General features: G+C 35.2%; 2 protein-coding genes across 2 annotated transcripts; one reads left to right on the forward strand and one right to left on the reverse strand.

Moving 5' to 3' along the window:
- Positions 1–1,887: 1,887 nt before the first annotated feature.
- Positions 1,888–8,128, reverse strand: LOC143612305 (trigger factor-like protein TIG, Chloroplastic). Its single transcript, XM_077086328.1, has 13 exons — positions 7,853–8,128; positions 6,726–6,809; positions 6,514–6,642; positions 5,841–5,929; positions 5,553–5,736; positions 4,340–4,430; positions 4,103–4,257; positions 3,641–3,733; positions 3,167–3,259; positions 3,003–3,083; positions 2,762–2,911; positions 2,587–2,682; positions 1,888–2,178 (listed from the first exon to the last, which is right to left on the reverse strand). The coding sequence occupies exons 1-13, from the start codon at positions 8,126–8,128 to the stop codon at positions 2,098–2,100; spliced, it is 1,602 nt and encodes a 533-aa protein (XP_076942443.1). The 3' UTR covers positions 1,888–2,097.
- A 7,589-nt stretch (positions 8,129–15,717) lies between these two features.
- On the forward strand, positions 15,718–22,574 carry LOC143612307 (ABC transporter I family member 11, chloroplastic-like). Its single transcript, XM_077086330.1, has 9 exons — positions 15,718–15,773; positions 16,552–16,631; positions 17,363–17,414; positions 17,515–17,648; positions 17,967–18,081; positions 18,188–18,274; positions 21,945–21,993; positions 22,176–22,260; positions 22,470–22,574. Exons 3-9 carry the CDS (start codon positions 17,370–17,372, stop codon positions 22,546–22,548), a joined length of 594 nt encoding a protein of 197 aa, XP_076942445.1. The 5' UTR covers positions 15,718–15,773; positions 16,552–16,631; positions 17,363–17,369; the 3' UTR covers positions 22,549–22,574.
- Positions 22,575–22,899: the final 325 nt, after the last annotated feature.

Consider the following 22,899-nt stretch of genomic DNA (forward strand, 5'->3'; position numbering starts at 1 on the left):
ACACTCGTTTAAAGTTCGTTTTCTTTAATTTTAAGTATAAACTCGGATTTTATTATTAATTTTGGTTCGTTTTGGTTTTATTTTAACTTTGAAATATTTACCTAATTTTTTGGAAATCATCAAGTTCGGTTTAGTCAGCTCGCTTAAGTCGGTTTCTTCTATATTTTTATTTCCTTCCACTCGCCAATTTATAAGGTGAGTAAATCACATCCCTTTTTTGTTGTAGTTACATTTCTACATAAGAATTGGTTTTTATTATTATATTTATTAAATTGTGTTTTTGTTCACCAACCTTGTGTTGATAAAATTATTTTTATAGATGTTGCAGATTATTATCTTGGATAGTTGAAGATAAGCAGTTAGTTGGATACCTTTAGGCTATTACGAAAAAAAACATTTATTTGAATTTGTTTTATTTTGGATAATGTTTTGTTTCGGAATATGTGATGTACTTTGATTACTTAAATTAAAGAATTAGTTATTGTCCCTATATTAATGTTATTGTCTTGTGAGTTACTGTGCAATCAGTTACGCTTCAGCATTTCGTCTTAGGTTGGGGTGTGACAATATGCATCTCGAGTTCATCCATCGACCCGTCACAAGTGATTTACAACTTCATTGTGACATTTTTATCGAATACCTTTTCGGTGGACAACTTTCAAGTAATCATACTAAATCATTCCATTGTTCAAATTCCATAATGATGGACTCAATTCAACTAATTACACATTAATCTAGGGTTTTAGTTAGCGTAGAGAACTATAAGGTCTAGGGTTTTAGTTAGCGTAGAGAATTATAAGGTCCTGTTCGTTTTAAGGATTTGAAAGGAATTCTAGGGAATGAGATTTTAAATCCCATGAATTGATATGTTCTTTCTTTAAATGAAAGAATGAGAATGAAAACTAAATCCCATCAAATCCCACATTTCATGGGATTTTAAAATCCCAACTATTTTAAAGGATTGTTATGGAAAATAAAGAATTTTCTTAATAACAATAAAAAAATTCAGAAAAATTAATAAAAAAATCATAACTCAAAATATAAATAAAAACGAAAAATGTAAAAAAAAACTAAAACGTTTCCGCCTTTGCCCTCATTCTAAAAAAACGAGAAATGAACCGAAACTGAAAGTCGACAAAAACAAACCAAAACTGAACCGAATTGATGGAAACTGAAAAAATCGATCAAAACGAAACAAAAAAATTGAAACCAAACATAAATGAAACTGAAAAAACCGGCCACAACGAAACAAAAGGCCGAAAACGAATCCGTAACCGACCAAAAATAAACAAAAGAAACCGAAACCCAACCCGTCCAGTGTTCCGAAACCGACCAAAAAGAAACAAAGGAAACCGAAACCCAACCCGTCCAGTGCGAAAACTCGTGTCAGCTCGAAACCAATTCCAATACATATTAACCAACCAAACACATGATAGGGATTCTCAAACATTCCATTCCATTCCAATTCCAATTCCAAATCCTTTAAAAAAAGTCCGTGAAACGAACGCTCCCTAAGAATCACATAAATACCTAATATATTATTTTAGTTGTGATGATCAAGATGGATGTATATTAAACAAGCATCAAGGTCTACATGTCAGATGAAAACGCATTCATGATTTCATACACTTACGAGATTCTAACAACCAGAGTATTACGAGAGAACTAGCCATGTTCTTAGCACGCGGTGGTTTCAAACAAGAACTTAGTATTGAGGTTGTTTGCAAAACTACATTGTAAGTGAAATTAGTTCCTTCAATGACACATCTAGACTGGGATTCATACCATGTCCTAAATATGCTACAGTGATAATAGCACATCAAAACAGAAAACTGAAGTTTAGCAGCTTCTATACCCATAGCATACAAAACTACAGCATTTAAATGTTATTTATTTTACAAAAAACATGACATTGAATAACAATACACCATGTACTTGCTAACACACAAATTTCATAAATTACAACGAAAAAATCTTCGACAGTTAATTATTTCTCTTCTCTGCTACAAAGGTTCTTGTTCATTTACCGACATTCTAGCTAAGCAATGATTGGGAACAAAAATACGTGTTTGGCTGCGGATGTTTCTTCATGTTTTGTCATTCAGAGGTTACATATTTAATATCCGATTGTTCTTTCAACCATTCAAGCACTTTTGCTCCCTCTAACACCTCTTGCACCTAACGAGTAACGGCATTTGATGAAACACAATAGGCATATAAAGTGATCAAGAAAATAAGGGGGAATTGTAGATATTAAGATTCTACAATTTGATGTAATTTATATTTTGGGTACCAACTCAGTTTTCGAAATGCAGGCAAAAAACTGAACAAAACCGTATGTTTAGATTTTTATTAAGTATTATAAATTATTAGAGGAAAACTAAATTATATCTTTAATAAACACTTCTCATATTATATGTTTAGGATTTATGAAAAGTGAAATCATTTTCCATAATAAAATATACAAAATATGAAGATGGTTTTGTATTTCTAACAAAATGGTTATTTAATCACCTATAATATATTTTATTTGAAATTTTATGCAGAGAAAAGAAAAACAAAAATTTCAAACAACAAATAAAATACCTGCTCTTGAATGCTTTCCTCATTATACTCTTGCTTGTGTTTTTTGAACTCAGCAACAGAACTCTCAACTTCTTTAACTATCTCATCAGTTGAAACCTGTGAAAAGTTAAAGTTTTTAGTAACTTTTTACATGTTTCTTATTAACGTGTTTTTTAAAGAAAAAAAAAACACGCACCTGAAGATTTTCACGTTTGAAAATATCTCCAACAGCAAGGTTCTGCTTGATTATATTTTCTATATTCTCCCGCTGGTTTTCTAAATATTCTCTCACCGCTTTAGGGCTCGAAAGCGTTGCTATCTGCTCCTCATTTAGTTTCATGTTTGACTGCATGTACATTTGACTTTTTCAGGGTTAAAGATTATTCTTTTACCTCCGTTTAACTACTTATAAATATTACAAAAAAATCAGTTTGGACCTGTATTTGTAGTAGTTTAGCTCCATAAAGCTGCCTGCCTTGTTCTTCAAACAAAGTTTGAGGAATTTCAACTTGAACCATCTGGAATAGAGTTTAAACAAGTTATTCATATTGAAGAAATTAATAATTATATTTAATTTTTGTAGATAATTAATTAAAAACACCTGCCGAAGCTGGTCGAGAATTGCGTTATCTGTTGCTTGATCTTTTGCGGTTTGCTCCAGTTCTATGCATCTCTCCAACAAAGACTCCTTAACCTGAAAAAAATATTAAACTATTACAATACTAATCTAAATATTGGAATAACAATTTAGATGTGTGTGTGTGTGCATTAAAATAGACTTTGGATGACCATTAACGACTTTTTTAGCCAATAAACCAAAGTGACCCGTTGTTTAGTCAGTGGGATGAAAATTGACCCATTTCAACTTGGCATGTAATGTAGTAAAAAAACAAAAAAGAAAATTACTGTTTTGGTCCTTTATGCATGAGGTAACTTAAAGACTCTGTCCTTGAACTTCATTAAGTACAATAAACGTCGCTAAAGTTCATATGTTGCAACGCATTACGTCGTTTACACTAACCGGTGTTACTTCATATGCTGGTTAAACAAAAAAAGGATACATGTCAAGTGTAACCTGCTCAATAGTGGTGCATCCAGGAAGAAGCTTCTCAGCAATGGCATCATTCATTTCTGGTAATTCTCTATAAAAGAGTTCTTTACATTCAACCTAACAACAAATAAACAAAAAGAATAAATTTCTCTAGTAAATGTGAATAATGAAATTAATATATGAATGCTGTAATTACAGATAAGAAAAAAGGAAACCTAACTTGGGCCCACAGGCCATTAACTAGTAAATCTTAATAATAACTAGAGTGAATTACACAAGTGGTCCCTTTCATTCAAGTCAAATTAAGGATTTCGTTCCTACGGTTTAAACACTATGGATTTGGTCGCTATGAACACAGTTTGCTTTCAAAGATAAGTGAAATTACTACTTTGCCCTTAAAAAGAATTTCCACTTTAACCCCTCAACTATTTTTATAATTACAATTTAACCCATGTTATTTCTCATTACTAATTAACAGAAACTTACGGTAAATTGACAAGGAAGACCGCGCAGATCTCCTTGTTTCCATGAATCTGGAAATACAAGCGGGAAAGATTTTGTTTCACCTGCTCGAATTCCAACTATTGCGTCCAGAAAACCTGGGATGACTTTATCTCCATCTTCTGTATCAAATTGGAAACCTGCAAATTGAAAGAAGTTGATGATGTTTGACTGAAAAAGGCAAAGAAATGAAGTTTGACTTAAGACAGTAGACGAGTATACCTTTACTCTCTGCAGCTGGAACCGCTTTTACTTCGGATCCTTCTTGTTCCACTGTTGTTGCGGATATGTCCAAGACCGTTACGTCACCTATCTGTGGATTATAATCATGTGTTAGTAAATGATAGACGTTGTAACCATAATAATAATTCTGTTTTCAGTCAGTACCCTCTTATAGAGATAAAAGCACAACCCAATTCGACCCTTTCATAAGTAAATGGACCAGTTTTGGGCTCAAACTGAACCAAAATACGAAAATTTGAGTCTTTGGATTTTTGAAAACCATTCGGTCTTGCTTTTGGTTTCTTTTGTTTTCGGTTTTCATAATGGGCTTGGTTCAAGTTTTTGTTATGCGATTTGGACTTGAAATTTATGGGCTGGAAAAAAGATGACCCAAAACAATAAACGTTGGCCTAAATATTTTTGTTAGTTGACGATTAATTGAGTTTACACATTTGGGCCTAAAATTATTTAGTTTTTTTATAAAATACTTAACTATAAGGAACAGAAATTGTAATCCATAATTTCAATAACAAGAGTCAGTTTTTATGGTTTTTTCAGTTTTCAGTACATGTAAAACCGAAACCAAATCGGAAACTTGGTTTTTAAAAAACATAAACCAAACCCGTCAGTTTTGGTTGGGTTGGGTTCTGTTCCTTCGGTTCAGTTTGGCGATTATTTCGGTTACAGATTGGTATTTTCGTTTTCATGTACACCCCTAGGCAAAAAATTTATTAGAGATAAAAACAACCCAAGTCTGCCCATTCAGACTAAATGGATCAAAACTGCCACCTTTATGTTGAATAAGTCAAATATTGTCAAAGTCAGAGTCTGGTATATTACTAAAGTCAACATGATGGGCTAGTCAAAGTTTGGGAAGCTAACATCATGATGGCTAAAGATGAGGAACTGTTCTTGCCAACTATGAAGTATGCTTGTTAACAGTTTGTTAGCGAGAAAGGATTAGTAATTATAGCCGTTGTATTAGTGCTTAGGCATAGTTTTCTTTCATTCTAATTCAATTCATTTTCAGTTTCATAGTAATCGTTTTTAATCATTCATAAAATATTGAATTGTTGGCAATCATCTATTGCTTGTATTCTCTGGTGCTAATTTAACTCTTAACACTTTAAAAGATACAAATAGACCCATTTAACATTATGAGATTTTGAGCATTTTCAAAAGAATCAGAGGACCCTTAGTTAAAATTTAGCACCTGTAGTCCTCTGTCCGTGACAACTCTCAATATACTTAGAGCCTTGTAACGACGTTTAAATTCACGTTCAGCAGCTATTTTTGCTTCTATTTCGCTGTCAAGCTCAACTACAATCTTCAAATTCTTGTAACCGTCTTCCGGGGCCCATTTTATTTCAGGTGCTACATCCACAATAATATCATACCTATCATACCACATTACCACCAACATAATTGTATAAAGATTTAGAACATAAAAAAAGCGTACAAATACTTTTTTATAACTATAAATGTAAGACCTTTGACATACCTTAAGGTGTTCAAGGAAGAATATGTTTTTTCCATCTCTGCAAATGTGGTTGTAATGCGGATTGAGTCCTTCAAAGCCCGCGACTCTATCTGTGAAATATCAAGTAAGATGTTTAAAATTATGCTATAATTATATTTGAACACAAATTATAGATGCATAACCATTTAGTGGAAGAAGTTTACAGTTCCTTAAATACTATGTGTGCATACTGAACAGATTCGATAATTTTCTTTTTATAAACGTGAAAACCTGTTACTACCAATACCTTGTTAACAAATGGGATGAGGTTAAACACCGCTTGTGCAAGATAAGTGTAGGGTTCAAAAAGCCCGAGGATCGCTTGAAAAAAGCTCGCTAGAGATTGGCTCGTTTGTAAACGAGCCAAGCCGAGCCAGATTGGCTTGTAAACGAGCCGAGCCAAATCAGTTTGTAAATGAGCCAAGCCCGAGTTTACCAGGTAAGCTCAGCTCGTTGGCTCGTTTATGTGGCACGCTGGCATATTTAAAATAAATCCCAAATTTTAACATATATAAATTATAACCAAAAGTATAACCCAAAGTTTAATACTTAATACAATATAATCTATATAGTTTATTAATTATGCATTATATGTATGTTAATTTTTCATTCAGAATAAATAATTTTGTAAATCTAAACAAGAAAAGCTACATACTGATTCCATGGCATGTGGAAGAGTTCTCTTTAGAATAGCTTCAACGGCCGCCTTCCTAACATTCTCCTTCCCAATATAACTTATCAGAATACTTTCTGGAACTTTCTTTCCGGGACGAAATCCTGGAACCTGAACAAAATAACCAAAAATACAAAGAAAATGAAGGATGCAAATAAACATAGAAACAAAAATTGGTTGAACTTTAAATGTACCTTTGCCTTCTTCATAAACTCAGTTATGACCCTTTTGTAACAATCATCACATATGACAGGTGGAACTTCTACACTCACCCGAATCTGCAAACTTCAAAGGTTAAAAACGTAGAAAAAAACTGGCAATTACACAAGCAATTGTGTTTACTAACCAAATGAACAGCTGCATTTTGACTTTTGATGTCAAATGTAGTAGATTTCAAATACAAGCTAGTGATCTAGTCTCTTATTCAACACCAGAATTATTCATTTACAGTGCTTTCAAACACGACCCGCATTTTTATTTGTGTTGAAAACATCAACCCTGACCCGCACACAATTAGCCGTTTCACCATTTATTTAAATAAAAATGTCAAATGGTTTGGAGGGTCGTTCAAGTTGTAAACGTGTTAATCGGGTTGGTGGGTTTCACTAAACGTGTTAAACATGTCACCCTGAAAACGGCTTGTTAAATTAAGTAGGTCAACCCGAAGTGACCCATTTTTTAAACGGGTTAGATTATGCCAACCCAGATTAGGGGTGTGCATGAAACAGAAATAACCGAACCCAGCACAAAACCGACGATTTGGTTTTATGATTTTTCAAAAACCAAAATGACGGTTCTGTTTTGGCTTTGCATGTAATGAAGACCAAAAAAATAAAAACAAACTGAACCCGTAAAACAAAAAAAAACGACTTTTGTTATTAAATTTATTGATTATAATTTTTATTTTTGAAAGTTAACTAACTTAAAAAAGTTTAATAAAAGGTGTGGCGAAAACCTTTTTTGCCCAACTATTCTATAATGAGTTAAAAGAAAACTGAAGCACAAAGTTTTAGGCACAAATTCATTATTTTGCGTCCTTGTTTGGCCCAAAACCAACCCTAAATTGCGTACCATGTCAGAAATTAACAACTTGTTTAAAAAGTGGTAATAGTAAAATAATGTCACTAGGGAACCGAACATCTGGCGAACAGTTCGTGAAACGTCAACGGGAAGTACGTTTACGTTCGTCGTCCGTTTAATAATAAGAAGATTTTAAACAAATTCCGTTTGTTTACAGCCGTAAATGTCAGTGGGGACATTTAACAAACAGTTTCAATGCATACAAGAAATGAAATGAAATGAAATGATGATCTCATCTCACCCTGCAATTGGGTTCTTGGGTTTCTTGGACAACAAGGTCCGCCGGCAGTGGTTCTTTGACGGTATCGGTTGCGGGTGGTGCAGCCGACGCCCTTGCAAAGATTGAAAACTTCTCTTTAGTTTTAGGGGAGGGATTGCGAGAAATTGTGAGCGTTGTGGGTTTGAAGGAGCTGGGTAAAGTGATTAGAGAAACTGGAGGTGAAATGATGAAGGATTTGAAATGGAATGTTGATGATGTTGGAGTTGAAGAAAAAGAAGATGGATTGCAGACCTCCATTGGTGTACAGTCTTGATTGATTGATTGATTAATGGATAGGATATTTATTTAATATCAGCATATATTTTCTAGCAATTTGGGCACCTGGAAAAACAAGGTTTTATCCGCACAGCTTGTTTTTGCATTTGAAAGACTAGAAACAAAGTACTCATCCCGTTGGTTTTCTTTGATAAAAAATCATTTATCTTTCAAATTTTGTTGAGGAAAGATTTGTGTAATGTTGCATTGTAACTTTTCTTTTGTTTGGTTTCTAACTTCTTGCTATGTAACATCCTCGTTTTCAAGGATTATTAAATAAATAATATAAGTTCATTTTAAACGTGTCGTGTTGCGTAAATTAGGATAGTTAAATAATAAGAAAGGGTAAGGTTATTATGGTTAGTGGACTTGAACACCATTATGGGTCTAACCCTAAAACCCTAAATTTCATCCTTATCCTTATCATCTCACCATCATTATCCAATCATTATCGCACCCATACACACACAACAAAAACCACATGTACATCAAATATTCCAAATCCAATCCTCCATCACTAGATCTTGTTCAATCACACCAAAAAGGTAAGTATTGTATTCATGTCGTTCATTTACTCGTTAAGATTATTAACATGTAACCAAGCCAAACCGACATATACGAATCGACATAAATGAACTAAGATAGTGAGTTTCAATCAAATAATAATGATAACAAGAAGGTGTTAAGAAAACAAATAATGCAAACAACAAATTGGTGCAAACGGTTCCGTGAAAACCGATCCTGACGGTGCGGTCGAAACTAGAACCCGAGCTAAATTTGCAATATAGAAACCTGAACCGCAGAACCTGAGTTGTTTCTTGTTCATCAATATGACCACAAACGGCCGAGCTACGGCCGGGATCTGAGTCCGGTGAGAATAGAACCCGGATCTCCGGTGACCAGAAAACACGCACGAAACCCGAGGTGCGACCAAAGCTAAACCATATCCAAACCCAACTAACCATATGCGAACTTCAAACCTAAGCCGTGTACAACCCATATCCGTTTAAGCCCTTCACAAATGGAAGGAATTCGCACAGCATGCGAATGGAAAGAATTTGCACCGCCATGCGAACCCTTTGGTATGCGAATCTTCTTCATGCGAACTGTTGAATTCGCAACCCGTGCGAATATTTTTGTGCGAATATTTTAGATGCGAATCAACTGGTAAGCGACTCGCGACGCGATTAACCTTCTTATGTGAATCAAGGTGGAGTTACGTGTGGCTCCACCATGTTCCTGTTCGCCACCGCCATGGATGGTCGGAGAAGATAAGAGAGGAAGGAAGTGCGGCATGGTGTGGTGGCTGTAAGCAGCAGAAGAAGAAGAAAGAATGATGAAAAGGGGAGGGGTGGGGGTCAAGAGCATTCCCAATTGCTTCTCCATATCTATCTTCATCATCTCTAAAATTAAGAAAAATCATGTAAACAATCACTCCAATCCATACTTCATCTTTAAACTTTAAGGAAATGGTATCGAGTGTCTCCAAATTCACCCAGCACTCCATTTCTTCTCCCTCCAACCCTACCCCCATCTTCTGAGCTTGGCTTGGATCTTCTGTTCGAGTCCACCACAACAAGTGTTCCCAAAATAACCGACTCCACTGTCGGAGTTTGGTCCACACTTCACCACCGCACGCACGAGTGCGAAGAAGTCTGCAAAACCCTTCAATTTGATTCACTTTAATCGTTTCTTCACAAGGTAATCTTTTAATTTCTCCTTGCTATTGTTTCCCTATTTCACTAGGTTAAGTTGTGTAAAGATTTAGAAAATTACTCAACTGATTGTGTTAATTGAACTTCAACCACCAGATTTTTGAAGCTTTTAGCTTGTAGATTGGTTATCTAGTAGAAGTTATATATATATTAATTTGTTTATTTTGAGTATAGTGAGTTTTGGGTGAAAATAGTTTTATCTTTTGGGTGTTTATAATAAAAAGGTTTAGGTCTCTAGCCTGAATGAAACAGTTATGCAGAGTTTAGAACCCTTTTTACACATCAAAATCCGAATTTATATCATGTGTTCAAAGTTGAGGATTTTGTGTTTTAACAGTTTTTAAGACAAATTAGTTCGGGTCGGAACAAATTTAAGCAAACCATTAATTCACATCAAAACAGGTTCAGGCAAAATCAATTCGGGTCAGTTTAAGCAAAATTAACTCATGTCAAATGGTTACGATAGCACGCTTTTACCTCATGTCAAAATGGCGTGATGAATCTATGTGTGACATTTGTCAATTTCGGGTTATTTTATACTTGTATTCTTAATGTAAACCCGACCCGTTTTGTATCCCGAACCTTTCGATATTATCAAAATGATGAATTGTATGTTAAATATTTGTTTTATAGTTGTTGGATAAAAAAACACCCTTTTCGGTTCTTAAAATTCCCCGAAAACGCTCAAAACGAACTCCAGGGACTAAAACTACCAAAATGGAGACTTGAAGGACCCATTTGTAGTTTGTGCTTCTTGGGTCTATAACCAACCCATTTTCATGAAACACCCTTTATGAAAGACCCATTCAACTTACTCTATATATACACACCCATCTTCTTCATTTGTGCTTGCTCATTTCTTCATTTCTCTCTCAAATTCTTGAATTCTAAGGTTGTTCTTCATAAGCTAATCTTTCATTTTAATTAACTTCTCAACACTTAAAGCTTGATGTTACAACATATATATAATATACACTCCTTGTTTACCTTCGGTCTTTCATTTCTCCGGTCTCGGCCGGTTGAAATGTCGGACTAGTAAGGCAAGGTTACATGGAGGACTTTGTAGTCCTTGTTTATATATTTAACAAATCTAACCATATAACTTGTTATACTTGCTTAAATTCCACATATTTTAGTTTATTTTTCATATTTGTCAAGTTCCATGGTATTGGGTATGTGGTGACTAGCCTCGGTTTCATCCCGAGTTGAGAACCGAACCAAAAACCGAACTTTTGTTTAAAAGCATTATTGTTAACTTTTTGAATGTAAAACTTGAGTATTATTATTTATAAGTTATTTTACAAGTTCCATGGTAATTGGGTATGTGGTAACCATCCTCGGTCTTATTCCGAGTCAAGGACCGAACCAAAAACCGAACTTTTGTTTAAAAGCTTTATTGTTAACTTTTTGAATGTAAAACTTGAGTATTATTATTTATAAGTTATTTTACAAGTTCCATGGTAATTGGGTATGTGGTAACCATCCTCGGTCTTATTCCGAGTCAAGGACCGAACCAAAAACCGAACTAAACCGAGTTCACTCGCTTAAGACACACAAGTGTGTTTTTAGCCACCAAAACTCATATTTTTCTTCAAGATTATATTTTAAATCAATTTTAGTTAGTTTCTAAACATACTTGGCATGTCGGTAACCAACTTGATCTTATAACAAGTTCGAACCGATAAGGTCGTATACTCGCTTAACGAACGTTAAGGTTCTTCACAATAGAACTACATACTTGGTTAAGTCTATTTTGATTTTATTGAGTTATCTCATAACATTTATTATTTTGGGAAGTTAACTGTGAGCTTGGTCAATTATCAAGTCTCGAACCGACAAACCCGAACACTCGTTTAAACCTCGTTTTGGGTATTCTTATAACCAAGGGTTTTGCAATATTGCATTTTAACCCACATTATTACTTAACATAGGTTGAGTAAAAAAAAGAAAAAAAACTAATGAATAGAATACCGAGACCCGGTTTCGAGTAAACTTATTTTACAAAACTCGTTTCTTTAATTTCTCAAATATTTACATTTTAAATCCTAAACTTTATTTATTTACTTTATTTGTCATGTATTTTATTTTAAACCCTTCCAAGACTACCTACTAACACAAGACCCGTTTAATATAGGTCTTGCTCGTTAAACCGATCTCTCCGATTATTCACGACACTGTCTTTCAAGTTACTTGTTAATGTGAGTACTTTTTCATCCCCCGTTTTCCATCTTTCGTTTTGGGGGTGGCATTGCATACTTATTCAAACTCAAATGATTTATACTTGAGTCTTAAACCACAACACGTATTGTATATGTTTACTTAAATAAATACTCGATTTGGTGTTATATGCTTTACATGATTATGTGCAAATCCTTGAATGTTAAGGCGGGTAGCCTCTTGAATGCTAAGGCGAGTAGCCTCATCAAAGTATGATCATACGTTAATTCCGAGTATATATGGTATCCCCATATAGAAAGGTGTCGTCAATGTATTCTTATTGACGATTTCATTATTGTCGTCAATGTATTCTTATTGACTGTTCGTCAATGTATTTTTATTGACGGTTTTATTTTCTAAATTGTTGCTATTATTTATTGTTTTCATATACTAGTTGTGGATTTCATACTATATACTTATTGTCCAAAACTATGAAAATTGCTCACCAACCTTCGTGTTGACAAACTCTATTTTATGCAATGTTACAGGTTTGATGTTAGCTTGATTGGATTACTTGAAGAAACTTATTATCTTGGCTTTAGGATATTAGTAAATAAAAGAACAAGTTATTTGTTTATCTATCTATTTGGCATTTTGTATGAACAATTGTTGTGTTATTTATGATGATATGGATTTAAATGAGTTGTTTAAATATTCTAACTTTATAGTGTCATTGTGCAATGAATAATCATGTCGCGCCTCGACGTTTCCGCCTTCATTGGTCGGGGTGTGACACTATGGCTAGTTGTTATCTTGAAAAGTCAAAGCCGGTAATCTGCAAATTGTGGAAAATGATCAAATTATTAGAGTCAGTAGTATTTACGTTCATATATGTGATGATAACAACATAAATATCTATATTATTAGTATTATTATAACTGTATTATCTAAGATTGCTTATTGAAACAACTTTAATGGGCTTATTGGTTTTTGAAATAAGCAAAGATCCCGTAATCGCATTGTACCGACCCGTTTGAGTAACCGACAACCAATTCAGCCCCAATACTTATAAAAAATCATTTTCCAACAGCCCGTACATTAAACCGAGGCTATCCGAACTGAATTGCTCATCACTTTATCCCTCGCGTTAAACGCAACAAATCACTATTCTAGACAACCGAAAACTAGTTTTCAATCTACAACTAGTTGACCAATCAAACGAACACCAATGGACATGATTTTAAAGTATGTTATACTAGAAATGCCTAGGAAGATGTTGGTGCAAAAACCTCCACCAAAACAGTCCCGGAATTTCTCAATTGGACAGCCACCCGGTTAGCCCAGAACAAGCCGTTTATCGATCAATACGCGAGATAGAATGACCAATTAAGGTGTAAAAGACTTGGGGAAATATGGGACTAACCTTCAATTGAAGTTTTACGCTTGGAATTGGCTGCAGAAAAAGAAAATCGAAGCCCTAAGGCTGCTGCTGTGTTCCGATCGGCCAAGGAGAAAGAGGGGTTAGGGTTTTTTGTTTATGATATAAAAATCTTGCACTCTAGCCCCTCCAAATGGAAATAAGTAGCAACTTGGTGAAAAAGTTAATTAGTTTAACTTACAGGAATGACGCGAAGGCCCCCGAGAAATGCCGGACAAGTCCCGAGAGAAGTACATACTCTACAAAGCGTAAAATCCTTACACCGAAAGTGACGGACGTTACAAATAATAATTAAAAATTCATAACTCAAAATATAAATTGAAAACAAAAATAGTAAAAAAAAAACTAAAATATTTTATTCGTTGTTCTGGTAAAAAAAACAAACTCTATAAAAAATTCCAACAAATTCACTTGAAATCCTCTACATTTTAGAAGGATTCAGAATCCCTTTATTTGAAGGAATTGAATTCCAATTCCAACGAAATGAACAAGCCATTTCAAGGGCTTTTAATTCCAATTCTTTCTAATTTCCACCAATTTTGTGAAACGAACGCGCCCATAGTGTATCATATATAGTCACTTCTTCTAGTGGATTACTGAAAGAATAAAGGTCATAAAGTGGTTTTCAATAACAAAAGCCTAAAAAGCATGGGCGAGAATATTATCTGAAATTTTATCTTTAGAATTAACGGTAGATTACGAAGGGAATGACAAAGTGAACCATGGGATAGTGGTAAAGACTAGGGTGAGCGTTTTCGGTACGGGTACGATTGGTAACGGTACCGTACTGGTACCAGTACGGTACCGAATTCAATACCGATTTCGTACCGTCGGTACCAAATCGGTACCAAGTTTTGAGTTTTCAGTATTGGTACTGTACCGGTATTTCCCGAATTTTTCACGAAATACCATTACCGTCCGGTACCGAACTGATACCAGTACTAACTATTTTCGAATTTCGGGATCGGTACCGGTACCATCCCAAGCTCATCTCTAGTAAAGACTTTGCTTTCGATTCCTCTATTCTATGTAATTATTTTCTTTCTTTTTTTTAAATGTTGTAAAGTATAATTAGAGTTCCCTTCGTATTCACAACGCATTCTCCTCTGCGGCTTCGCCCAATCCCAATGTCAGCCTGCGTTATGGTTTCCTCCTAGCATAAATCTAGAACGAATTTTAATCTATTAAGCGTGTTCGTTTCACATGATTCATGAGATTTCAAAAGAATTGGAATAAAATCCTATGGCATGGTGTGTTCGTTTCATTGGAATTGAAATCTTAATTTTCTTTTGGTGTGTTCGGTTGTCAAGGAATTGGAATTGGAATTCAATTCCTTCAAATTCCTATAAATAAAGGGATTCTGAATCCTTCCAAAATGTGGAGGATTTCAAGTGAATTCGTTGGAATCTTTTCCCGAGTTTTTATTTTATTTTATTTTTTATTTTTTTACGAGAACAACGAATAAAATATTTTGTTTTTTTTGTAATTTTTTTGTTTTCGATTGATATTTTGAGTTATGAATTTTTTATTATTATTTTTGAATACTTTTTTGAAGAGTTTTTGATCTTAATAGAAAACCCCTAAAATAATTCAAAAACTAATAATAAAAAAAATCATAACATATATTTTTTTTTAAGCCAACTTCTGGCCCTCAAGACCTTGGGCTCCAAAAAGTTTTGTATAATCTTTAAAGACCTTTTGGATTACATCAAAACAGAAGACAAACGGGTAACATAAAATATAAATAAAAAACAAAAAATCAAAAAAAGCAAAAATGTTTCCATCGTTATCCTCGTTAAATAAAAAACTCGATTCTAATTTATTTGTCAAACGAACACACCAAGAATGGAATTGGAGAATTGGATTTCAATTCCTTCAAATTCCAATTCCCATTGAAATGTTCAGATTCGAAATCCAATTCCTTCTAATTCCAAATCCTATGCAAATTCCAATTCAATGCCATTTCATTATGTGAGACGAACGCATTAACGGAATGCTTATTTTCACTTAAATATAATGTTTTGATAGAATACTTTTCGTTTTTTAATTTATGATAACTATGTTTATTTATTTATTGTTATTGACCATTTGACCGACCTGAACCATCCATCAAACCTAACCAAGAAAATGCTAAATCTCATTCAGTAGTCATTTCAAGACTCTACTGACCATCAGTCGGTGGGAAATGGCGATGATTCCCCTCTATCTTCCAAAACTCAATTCATTATCCAATCATTCTAATTTATTATATTCATATAATAGTAATAATAATACTACTACATCATTCCAGGTCTCATGCCACCGTTCCTGTTTTCATGTAACTTCACTCTCCCTCTTTCTTTAAACTTCATTTTACCATTAATTGATTGACGTAAGTTAGCAAGCATACTGTTAGTTAAGCACTACTATTATGAATGAATTAGCTACTAACTAGCATGGTTGTAAAAATCCCCAACTTAATCCCCGTTTAATCGTTATTTGGTCAGAATCGAAAATTTTATATTGGTATATTATATTTGAAAATTTTCATATTCATATCAATTTCAATCCAGTAGCGCCTACATTACTGGTAATTAGACTCTCATGTTGCTGTTTACAACAAACCATGGACAATGTCACCTATTTTCATTTACACAAACTCATAGCAGTTTTAACTTTAGAAAACAATTGGGATGATGTTATATACAAACACCACCCCCATGACTCATACACGCATAAGGGAACAACTTTTTGCAACCTATACGCCATTACGACCCAGATAGCCGTATATGAGTTGTATAGGGCTCGTATACAACATAAAGCCTATACGAATCAATAATCATAAAGGTTCTACACAACCCGTATAGAATCAGTTTGCAGTATAAATTTGTGTCTATACGAGCTGTAGAGTTCGTATGGAGCTATACGAGGCACCAGAAACAGAAACAAAGGCATTTCGACACAAACTGACACAATTCAAGTCCTTTACGACTCGTATAGGTCTCAAGTGGTGTCTGGATAACCAAGGTGGTGCTTGTATAACGCAAGCCTAACAATTATGTGCACGATATTGTTCTCAAGCGGTTTTTGAAGCTTGACAATTGTTGTTCCTATAGGCAAGGGATATTAAATACAGACCTCCTGGGACTCAGATTAACCTTTTAAATGACGTCACTTTTACTCTTCCAGAGAAAAGGTACATGTGTATTCTGTTTCGGACCGCCCGATTATCTTGTCATCATTTTTTCAAACAACAAGTAACCACAACTAGGCTGTTTGGTAGCCTCTTAATGATTCCATTAAGAGGTTCCCTCTGAATCAGTCAGAGGTAGAGTGTGTTTGGTTCGCTAAAAAGACACCTCTTAATGGTTGATGGAGCCTCTTAATGGTTAAGTTTCATAGACATGTCGAATGTTTCAGATGCTACCTCTTAATCAGTAAGGCATCTTAGGGGGTGTTTGGCTGAGCTTCTAAAAACTGCTTATTTGCTATCCGCTTTTTGAATAGCAAAAGCAATTATGAAAGGCTCCAATTTGAAGCTTTTCAAGCTTTAAACTGAAGCTTTACCAAATAGCTTTTACTTTGCAAAAATCAAATAAACAGTTTTTAAAAGCTCACGCAAACATCTTAATGATTCAACACAAGATTGACAAACAGCCCTGGTGTTTAGATGGAGACAACTGATTTTGATTGTGTAGTTATCTTGGATAAAATAATCAGTTAGTTTTTTTTCTCAAAACTGTTATCTGATTCTTTTTAATTTATCTCTTCAGTACATAAATAATCAAACTTTTCAAGTACTCTTAACAACTGATATTTTGTTATTACGATATTAAACAGCAGAAGCAAATCTGAACACCATTTTTCGGGCTTTTAACCTATGCTATGGATCTTTAGCTATGCATTAACTATCTCTGCTTGCTACAGTTTCGGAATGATTTTTGGACGAAGTGGTAGTGGAAAGACTACCCTTTTGCAGGTTCGTTTCCGAGACTGCATTCTAAATGTGCTTGCTTTTTTTTGGATTTTTATGTATTTTTTTCTATCCATTTGCGTTTTCTTTTGATTCCTTTATTCAGCTTATTGCAGGGCTAACTAAACCAACATCAGGCTCCATTCATATTCAACGATACAGTGATGATGGCAGCCCAATCCAGCCTCCTGTGCCATTATCTCCGGAAAAAGTTGGTATTGTTTTTCAGTTTCCTGAAAGGTATTGCTATTTTTTTCTTCCACTTTTCATCATAGATTTTTCTAATTGATTTTTTAGTGTGTAAAGATTATATAAATATTCTCTTTAAACTTCTCGGTGATTAAACGATAACCTTGGTATATCTGGAAACAATCAATATGTGTTAGAAAAATAAAAAGGAACTCATAGAAGATGACATTATTCTAAATGCATTTGTTTAGACTTTAGAAACTATGCTAACCACATAACTGAAATTAAGGAGTACTATGTATAGTTATTCACAACTCATTTTTGTGCAAACACATATGATATTGTCTAAGGTTAGCTATTTTGAAACAGGTACTTTGTGGCAGATAATGTTTTTGATGAAATTACATTTGGGTTGCCTAGACAGAAAAGTGACCTTAAAGTTAAAGAACTTATTGCTAGAAGACTTGAAAGAGCTATCACTTCGGTCGGTATTTACCCCTTAGTTTGAACTGAACTTTCTCTATGTTCATGGTTATGACATGTACCTTTAACACACCAACTCAATTTGCTAATGCAACTTGAACTGTTAGGTTGGTCTAAATGGGATTGCTTTGGACAAAAATCCAAACTCCTTAAGTGGTGGCTACAAACGACGCCTTGCTCTTGCTGTTCAGCTGGTAATTGACCAACCCCTGTGGATCTTAAATATTTATTAGAGGTTTCATATACCTTAAAATGGCTCAATTAGGGTCTCCAATGGCTAAACTGTTGCAACATAGAAAGTGGACCAAGGCGTTTTAAGTGCTTAAACCTCTTAAATCGCTTAATTTAATAATCTTGTAAGTTCTTACTGCATCGTAATAGAAAAAATTTATAATAATATATATTAGTATTTTATGAAGATAATTAATGCCTAAAACATTGTGTGCCACTTTTAATTTTAAAATCTAGTATGATAAAATATTTACAAAATATAAATAATGTTAGTCTGGCAGGTTTTCCAGCCTGGCTAGGCATGCAAACAAACAGAACGAACATGAACACTTAATAGACAAATATTTGTGTTCATGTTCATTCGTTTAAATCTAAACGGATAGTTCACGAACATAAATGAACATAATTGTACAAAGATAAACGAACATAAATGAACATATATGAACAAACGCAAATGAACATCAACAAACATAAACGAACTTAAATTAACTTGTAAATGAAAACAAACAAACAAATATCAAACATCAAGTAGATGACTCATCTAGATAATATTTAATTATTTTCTATTTAATATGTAAACGAGCATAAATGGACATAGATAAATGTTAGGATTAAACGCACACACGAAACTGAACACGACACGAAAGCAATAAACGAACACGAGGATTTAACGTGGTTCGGTCTAAACTGACCTACGTCCACGGGTGGCAACTAGGTATATCTTTATTGAGTGACAAATATTACAAGTACATAATGTTGTTTATATAGAGACTGAACTAGGGTTAGTAAATTATTATGCAAGAAATCTAAACCGGGCCGGGCTTGGGCCCGACCGCCCACACCCGTCTCCTCTTTTGACTTCATATAATAAACCGGGCCAACAAGGCCTACGAACCCAACAATCTCCCACTCGGAGGCCTTGAGTACTCTCGTCTGCACTCCTGATTGTACTTCTGTAATCTGAACATTAAACTTCTTCTAGTTGCCACCGCCTTCTCATCAATTAACCTGAAGGCCCGTTGAAGCTCCCCGGAGCTCCAACACGTCAGTCACGGCTGAAACTGCCCCTGACCCATTCTCTGTCCCTACCGGCTCCCACTGTAACGAACTACCGGATCCTGAGATAACCTGAGAACAAACACTCTCCATATTCAGCAAGTAATTCATTGGAGAGACTTTTACAGCTGGAATACTGGTTTTCTTAATCCACTGTCGACCTGGAACTGTAACTGAAACACGATCTGTGCTCCCACTGTCACGATGTCCCCCAACTGATTTAACCTTCCTAGCTCGTTCATCCTGAATCTTCACTTTGGCTCTGGGTTTGTTACTTGCAAAACGAACCTTCTTCTGCCCACGAGATTCTGTGAACCGGACTTTGTCTTTCACCAAAACTGGATCCACTCCTTTCGGTGACATATCAACCATATACAACGAACCCATTTTCTTGCCACGAGCAACCACGAGATTCCCTTTGACTACTTTCCACTGCCCATTCCCGAACTTAACATCGTGCCCTTGGTCATCCAACTGCCCAACTGAAATCAAACGTTTCTTCAAACTTGGAATAACCCTCACGTCTTTCAAAGTCCAAGAAGTACCGGCTGAAGTTATCAAATCAACGTCTCCCATGCCCGTAACCTCTAAAATATCATCATTCGCTAGTCGAACCTTTCCAAAATCCCCAAATTTAAGATTCTTCATCGTTTCACTACAGTGAGTGGCATGAAACGATGCACCAGAATCCATCACCCAAGCATCAACGCTACTCTCAACACTACAAACCAAAGCCTCATCACTACTGACCCCGTCATCTGTGTCGTCTTCTGTAACGTTCACCTCTTTCTTACCATTCGGACACTGATTCCTGAAGTGTCATTTCTCTTTACAACCCCAACATTCAATATCCTTACGAGTCTTAGACTGACTCCTCTTCCTGCTCCCACTGCCTCGCTGTTTTCCCCTACCTCTACCTTCTGTGACTAGCATATTGCCTGATGATTCACCTGAACTTCTGCGTCTTGAATCCTCTCCCAGAATCAGATCTCGAATCCCATCGAAAGTAATATTTGTAGACGAACTACAAACTGCAGTCACTGTTTGCGACCAACTGTCGGGCAAAGAGGATAATAACAAGAGGCCTTGAACTTCATCATCAAACTTAATGTCAACTGACACTAAGCGGGACAAGATCGAATTAAGATTATTGATATGAGTTGTAACTGACCCACCCTCTTTCATTCTTGTTGTCACTAGCTCTCGGATAAGATAGGCTTTATTCGCTGCCGAAGGCTTCTCATACATGTTGGATAGCGCCTCCATCATACCACGTGCTGTGGTTTCTTTCATGATGTTAAACGCCACATCTTCCGACAACGACAAAGTAATACAAGCTCTAGCTTTCTTGTCTAACTTCTTCCAATCTGCTTCTGACAACTTTTCTGGTTTTTCATCCTCAAGCACTACATCCAGGTCTTTCTGACAAAGTAGTGCCTCAATCTGCATCTTCCACCAACCGAACTTCTGTCCGTCAAACTTCTGTATCGAAACCTTTCCGTCTTCTGCCATAACAATGACTAAAACGAAAAACTGGATAAAAAAACAGAGACAGAAACAGCAACACGAGCCTGAACTTAACGATTGTTCTACTGAACTCTGTTAAACAATCAACCTATTTAACCCGCAGCGGAATAACGAACTGTAAATCAGAAACCGAAACTTTAAACTGAAACGATAAACCTGACAAACGCGGTTGGCACTGGTTCTAAGTTTCTTTAAATTTCTTCTGACTTGAAACTGTTCTTCAACGAAAATAGGATCTTGATTCGCTGTTATTGACTCGTACTTTGCAAAGTAGGATCTCGACTCGCAAAACTTCTGCCTTCTTTTCAACCTTCCGGTCAATCGCTGGATACGTCGGCTAGCTGCCAACACCGAAAACCTAGATCGACAACCTGAATCTAACCTGTGGCAACTGGTGGCAGCGAAACCCTAGCAGCAGTTAGCGGTAACGCGGCGGAACCCTAGCTCCGATCACTGGTGCGGCGGCGACACGCGGAACTGGTTCACCGTGTTCTTCGTGTGATCCGAACCTAAGCTCTAGATACCACTTGTTAGGATTAAACGCACACATGAAACCGAACACGACACGAAAGCAATAAACGAACACGAGGATTTAACGTGGTTCGGTTTAAACTGATCTACGTCAACGGGTGGCAACTAGGTATATCTTTATTGAGTGACAAATATTACAAGTACATAATGTTGTTTATATAGAGACTGAACTAGGGTTAGTAAATTATTATGCAAGAAATCTAAACCGGGCCGGGCTTGGGCCCGACCGCCCACACCCGTCTCCTCTTTTGACTTCATATAATAAACCGGGCCAACAAGGCCTACGAACCCAACAATAAACGGGCGTAAATGAACGAACATTCACGAACATAAATGAAAGAACAAAACATGTGTTCATGTTCACTTGCTTAATTAAACGAACACAAGTGTTTGTTCATGTTCATTCATTTATTAAATAAACGCTTACCTATTTGGATCCCACATTTATAATTCTGATTTATCATCTACTTATGATATATTGAATTTGACCTCTTTTATTTATTTGTCGACCTAACTCAGGTACAAACTCCAGAACTGCTGGTACTTGATGAGCCTCTAGCTGGTCTTGGTATGGAAAATGCATTATCTTTCCTAATATTTTTTTTTTCATATATCTGATTTTAAAGCAGAACATATAAAAATGTATTATTTTATTTCAAGTTTGATACAGTTAGTTGTTAAATAGTAACTGTGATCATATACACCTTCATTATTAGTTTAAACTCACATCATTGTTGAGTATTCATTTAGATTGGAAAGCACGTGCGGATGTCGTTAAACTGCTCAAGAATTTAAAAAAAGAGTTGACTATACTTGTTGTAAGCCATGATCTTAAGTAAGTAGTTTTTTCATTTTTCTTCAACACATTTTGGTCAATTTTTCATCTTACAGCTGTTATTAAGTTTGTAGGTTAAAATGATCTGTTTTATTAAACCAAGAAGTTCCACAAGAAGCATATATGAACATATAAATTTAAAACATCTATTGTAGTAGATTTTCTCAGTTATTGATTTTGTATACTTTGTATATTTGCCATAATTGCAGAGAATTAGCACCTTTGGTTGACAAATCATGGAGGATGGATGTGGGTGGACTGCTGACAGAAAAGCCCCTACCAACATGATTAATTCAAATGTATTGGCGTAAATGACCAAAATACCCTTCAATTAGGATCATGTAATTGGCAAGTGGTTATAGTAATTAGTAATGAATAATGCAAAATGTGAAGAACTTTACCATTGTATTTGACTCTTGTCACTATGTTTCTGTACTATATTACATACAAATATAGTTGTGCCAATATTAGTACATTGAAAGTGAATGCGAGTACTTGCACATGTATTCGTGACGCATAATAAGTTTTGGGTACCTGCTTTCATGGACCGTGTAACATTTCCATGAACCCTAATATGGTTAGTATGGGGTCTATGATTTCAGAATCTGTGATTTCGTCGTCACATGGACCGTGTGATGT

Source organism: Bidens hawaiensis, unplaced genomic scaffold (assembly GCF_021521415.1).
Source record: "Bidens hawaiensis isolate Kalapana, Puna unplaced genomic scaffold, B.hawaiensis_p1.1 tig00034209_1, whole genome shotgun sequence".
Lineage (NCBI taxonomy): Eukaryota > Viridiplantae > Streptophyta > Magnoliopsida > Asterales > Asteraceae > Bidens > Bidens hawaiensis.

What these genes read in the sequence shown, in the direction of transcription:
- LOC143612305 (XM_077086328.1), bottom strand. Translation starts at nt 8,128, where the DNA reads ATGGAGGTCTGCAATCCATCTTCTTTTTCTTCAACTCCAACATCATCA. An exon ending in TCCAGCTGCAGAGAGTAAAG is followed by an intron (nt 4,258 to 4,339) that starts GTATACTCGTCT and finishes TTCAATTTGCAG; the next exon opens with GTTTCCAATTTGATACAGAA. An exon ending in TCAAACGTGAAAATCTTCAG is followed by an intron (nt 2,683 to 2,761) that starts GTGCGTGTTTTT and finishes AACTTTTCACAG; the next exon opens with GTTTCAACTGATGAGATAGT.
- LOC143612307 (XM_077086330.1), top strand. Translation starts at nt 17,370, where the DNA reads ATGATTTTTGGACGAAGTGGTAGTGGAAAGACTACCCTTTTGCAG. An exon ending in TTGAAAGAGCTATCACTTCG is followed by an intron (nt 18,082 to 18,187) that starts GTCGGTATTTAC and finishes TTGAACTGTTAG; the next exon opens with GTTGGTCTAAATGGGATTGC. An exon ending in GTTGTAAGCCATGATCTTAA is followed by an intron (nt 22,261 to 22,469) that starts GTAAGTAGTTTT and finishes CCATAATTGCAG; the next exon opens with AGAATTAGCACCTTTGGTTG.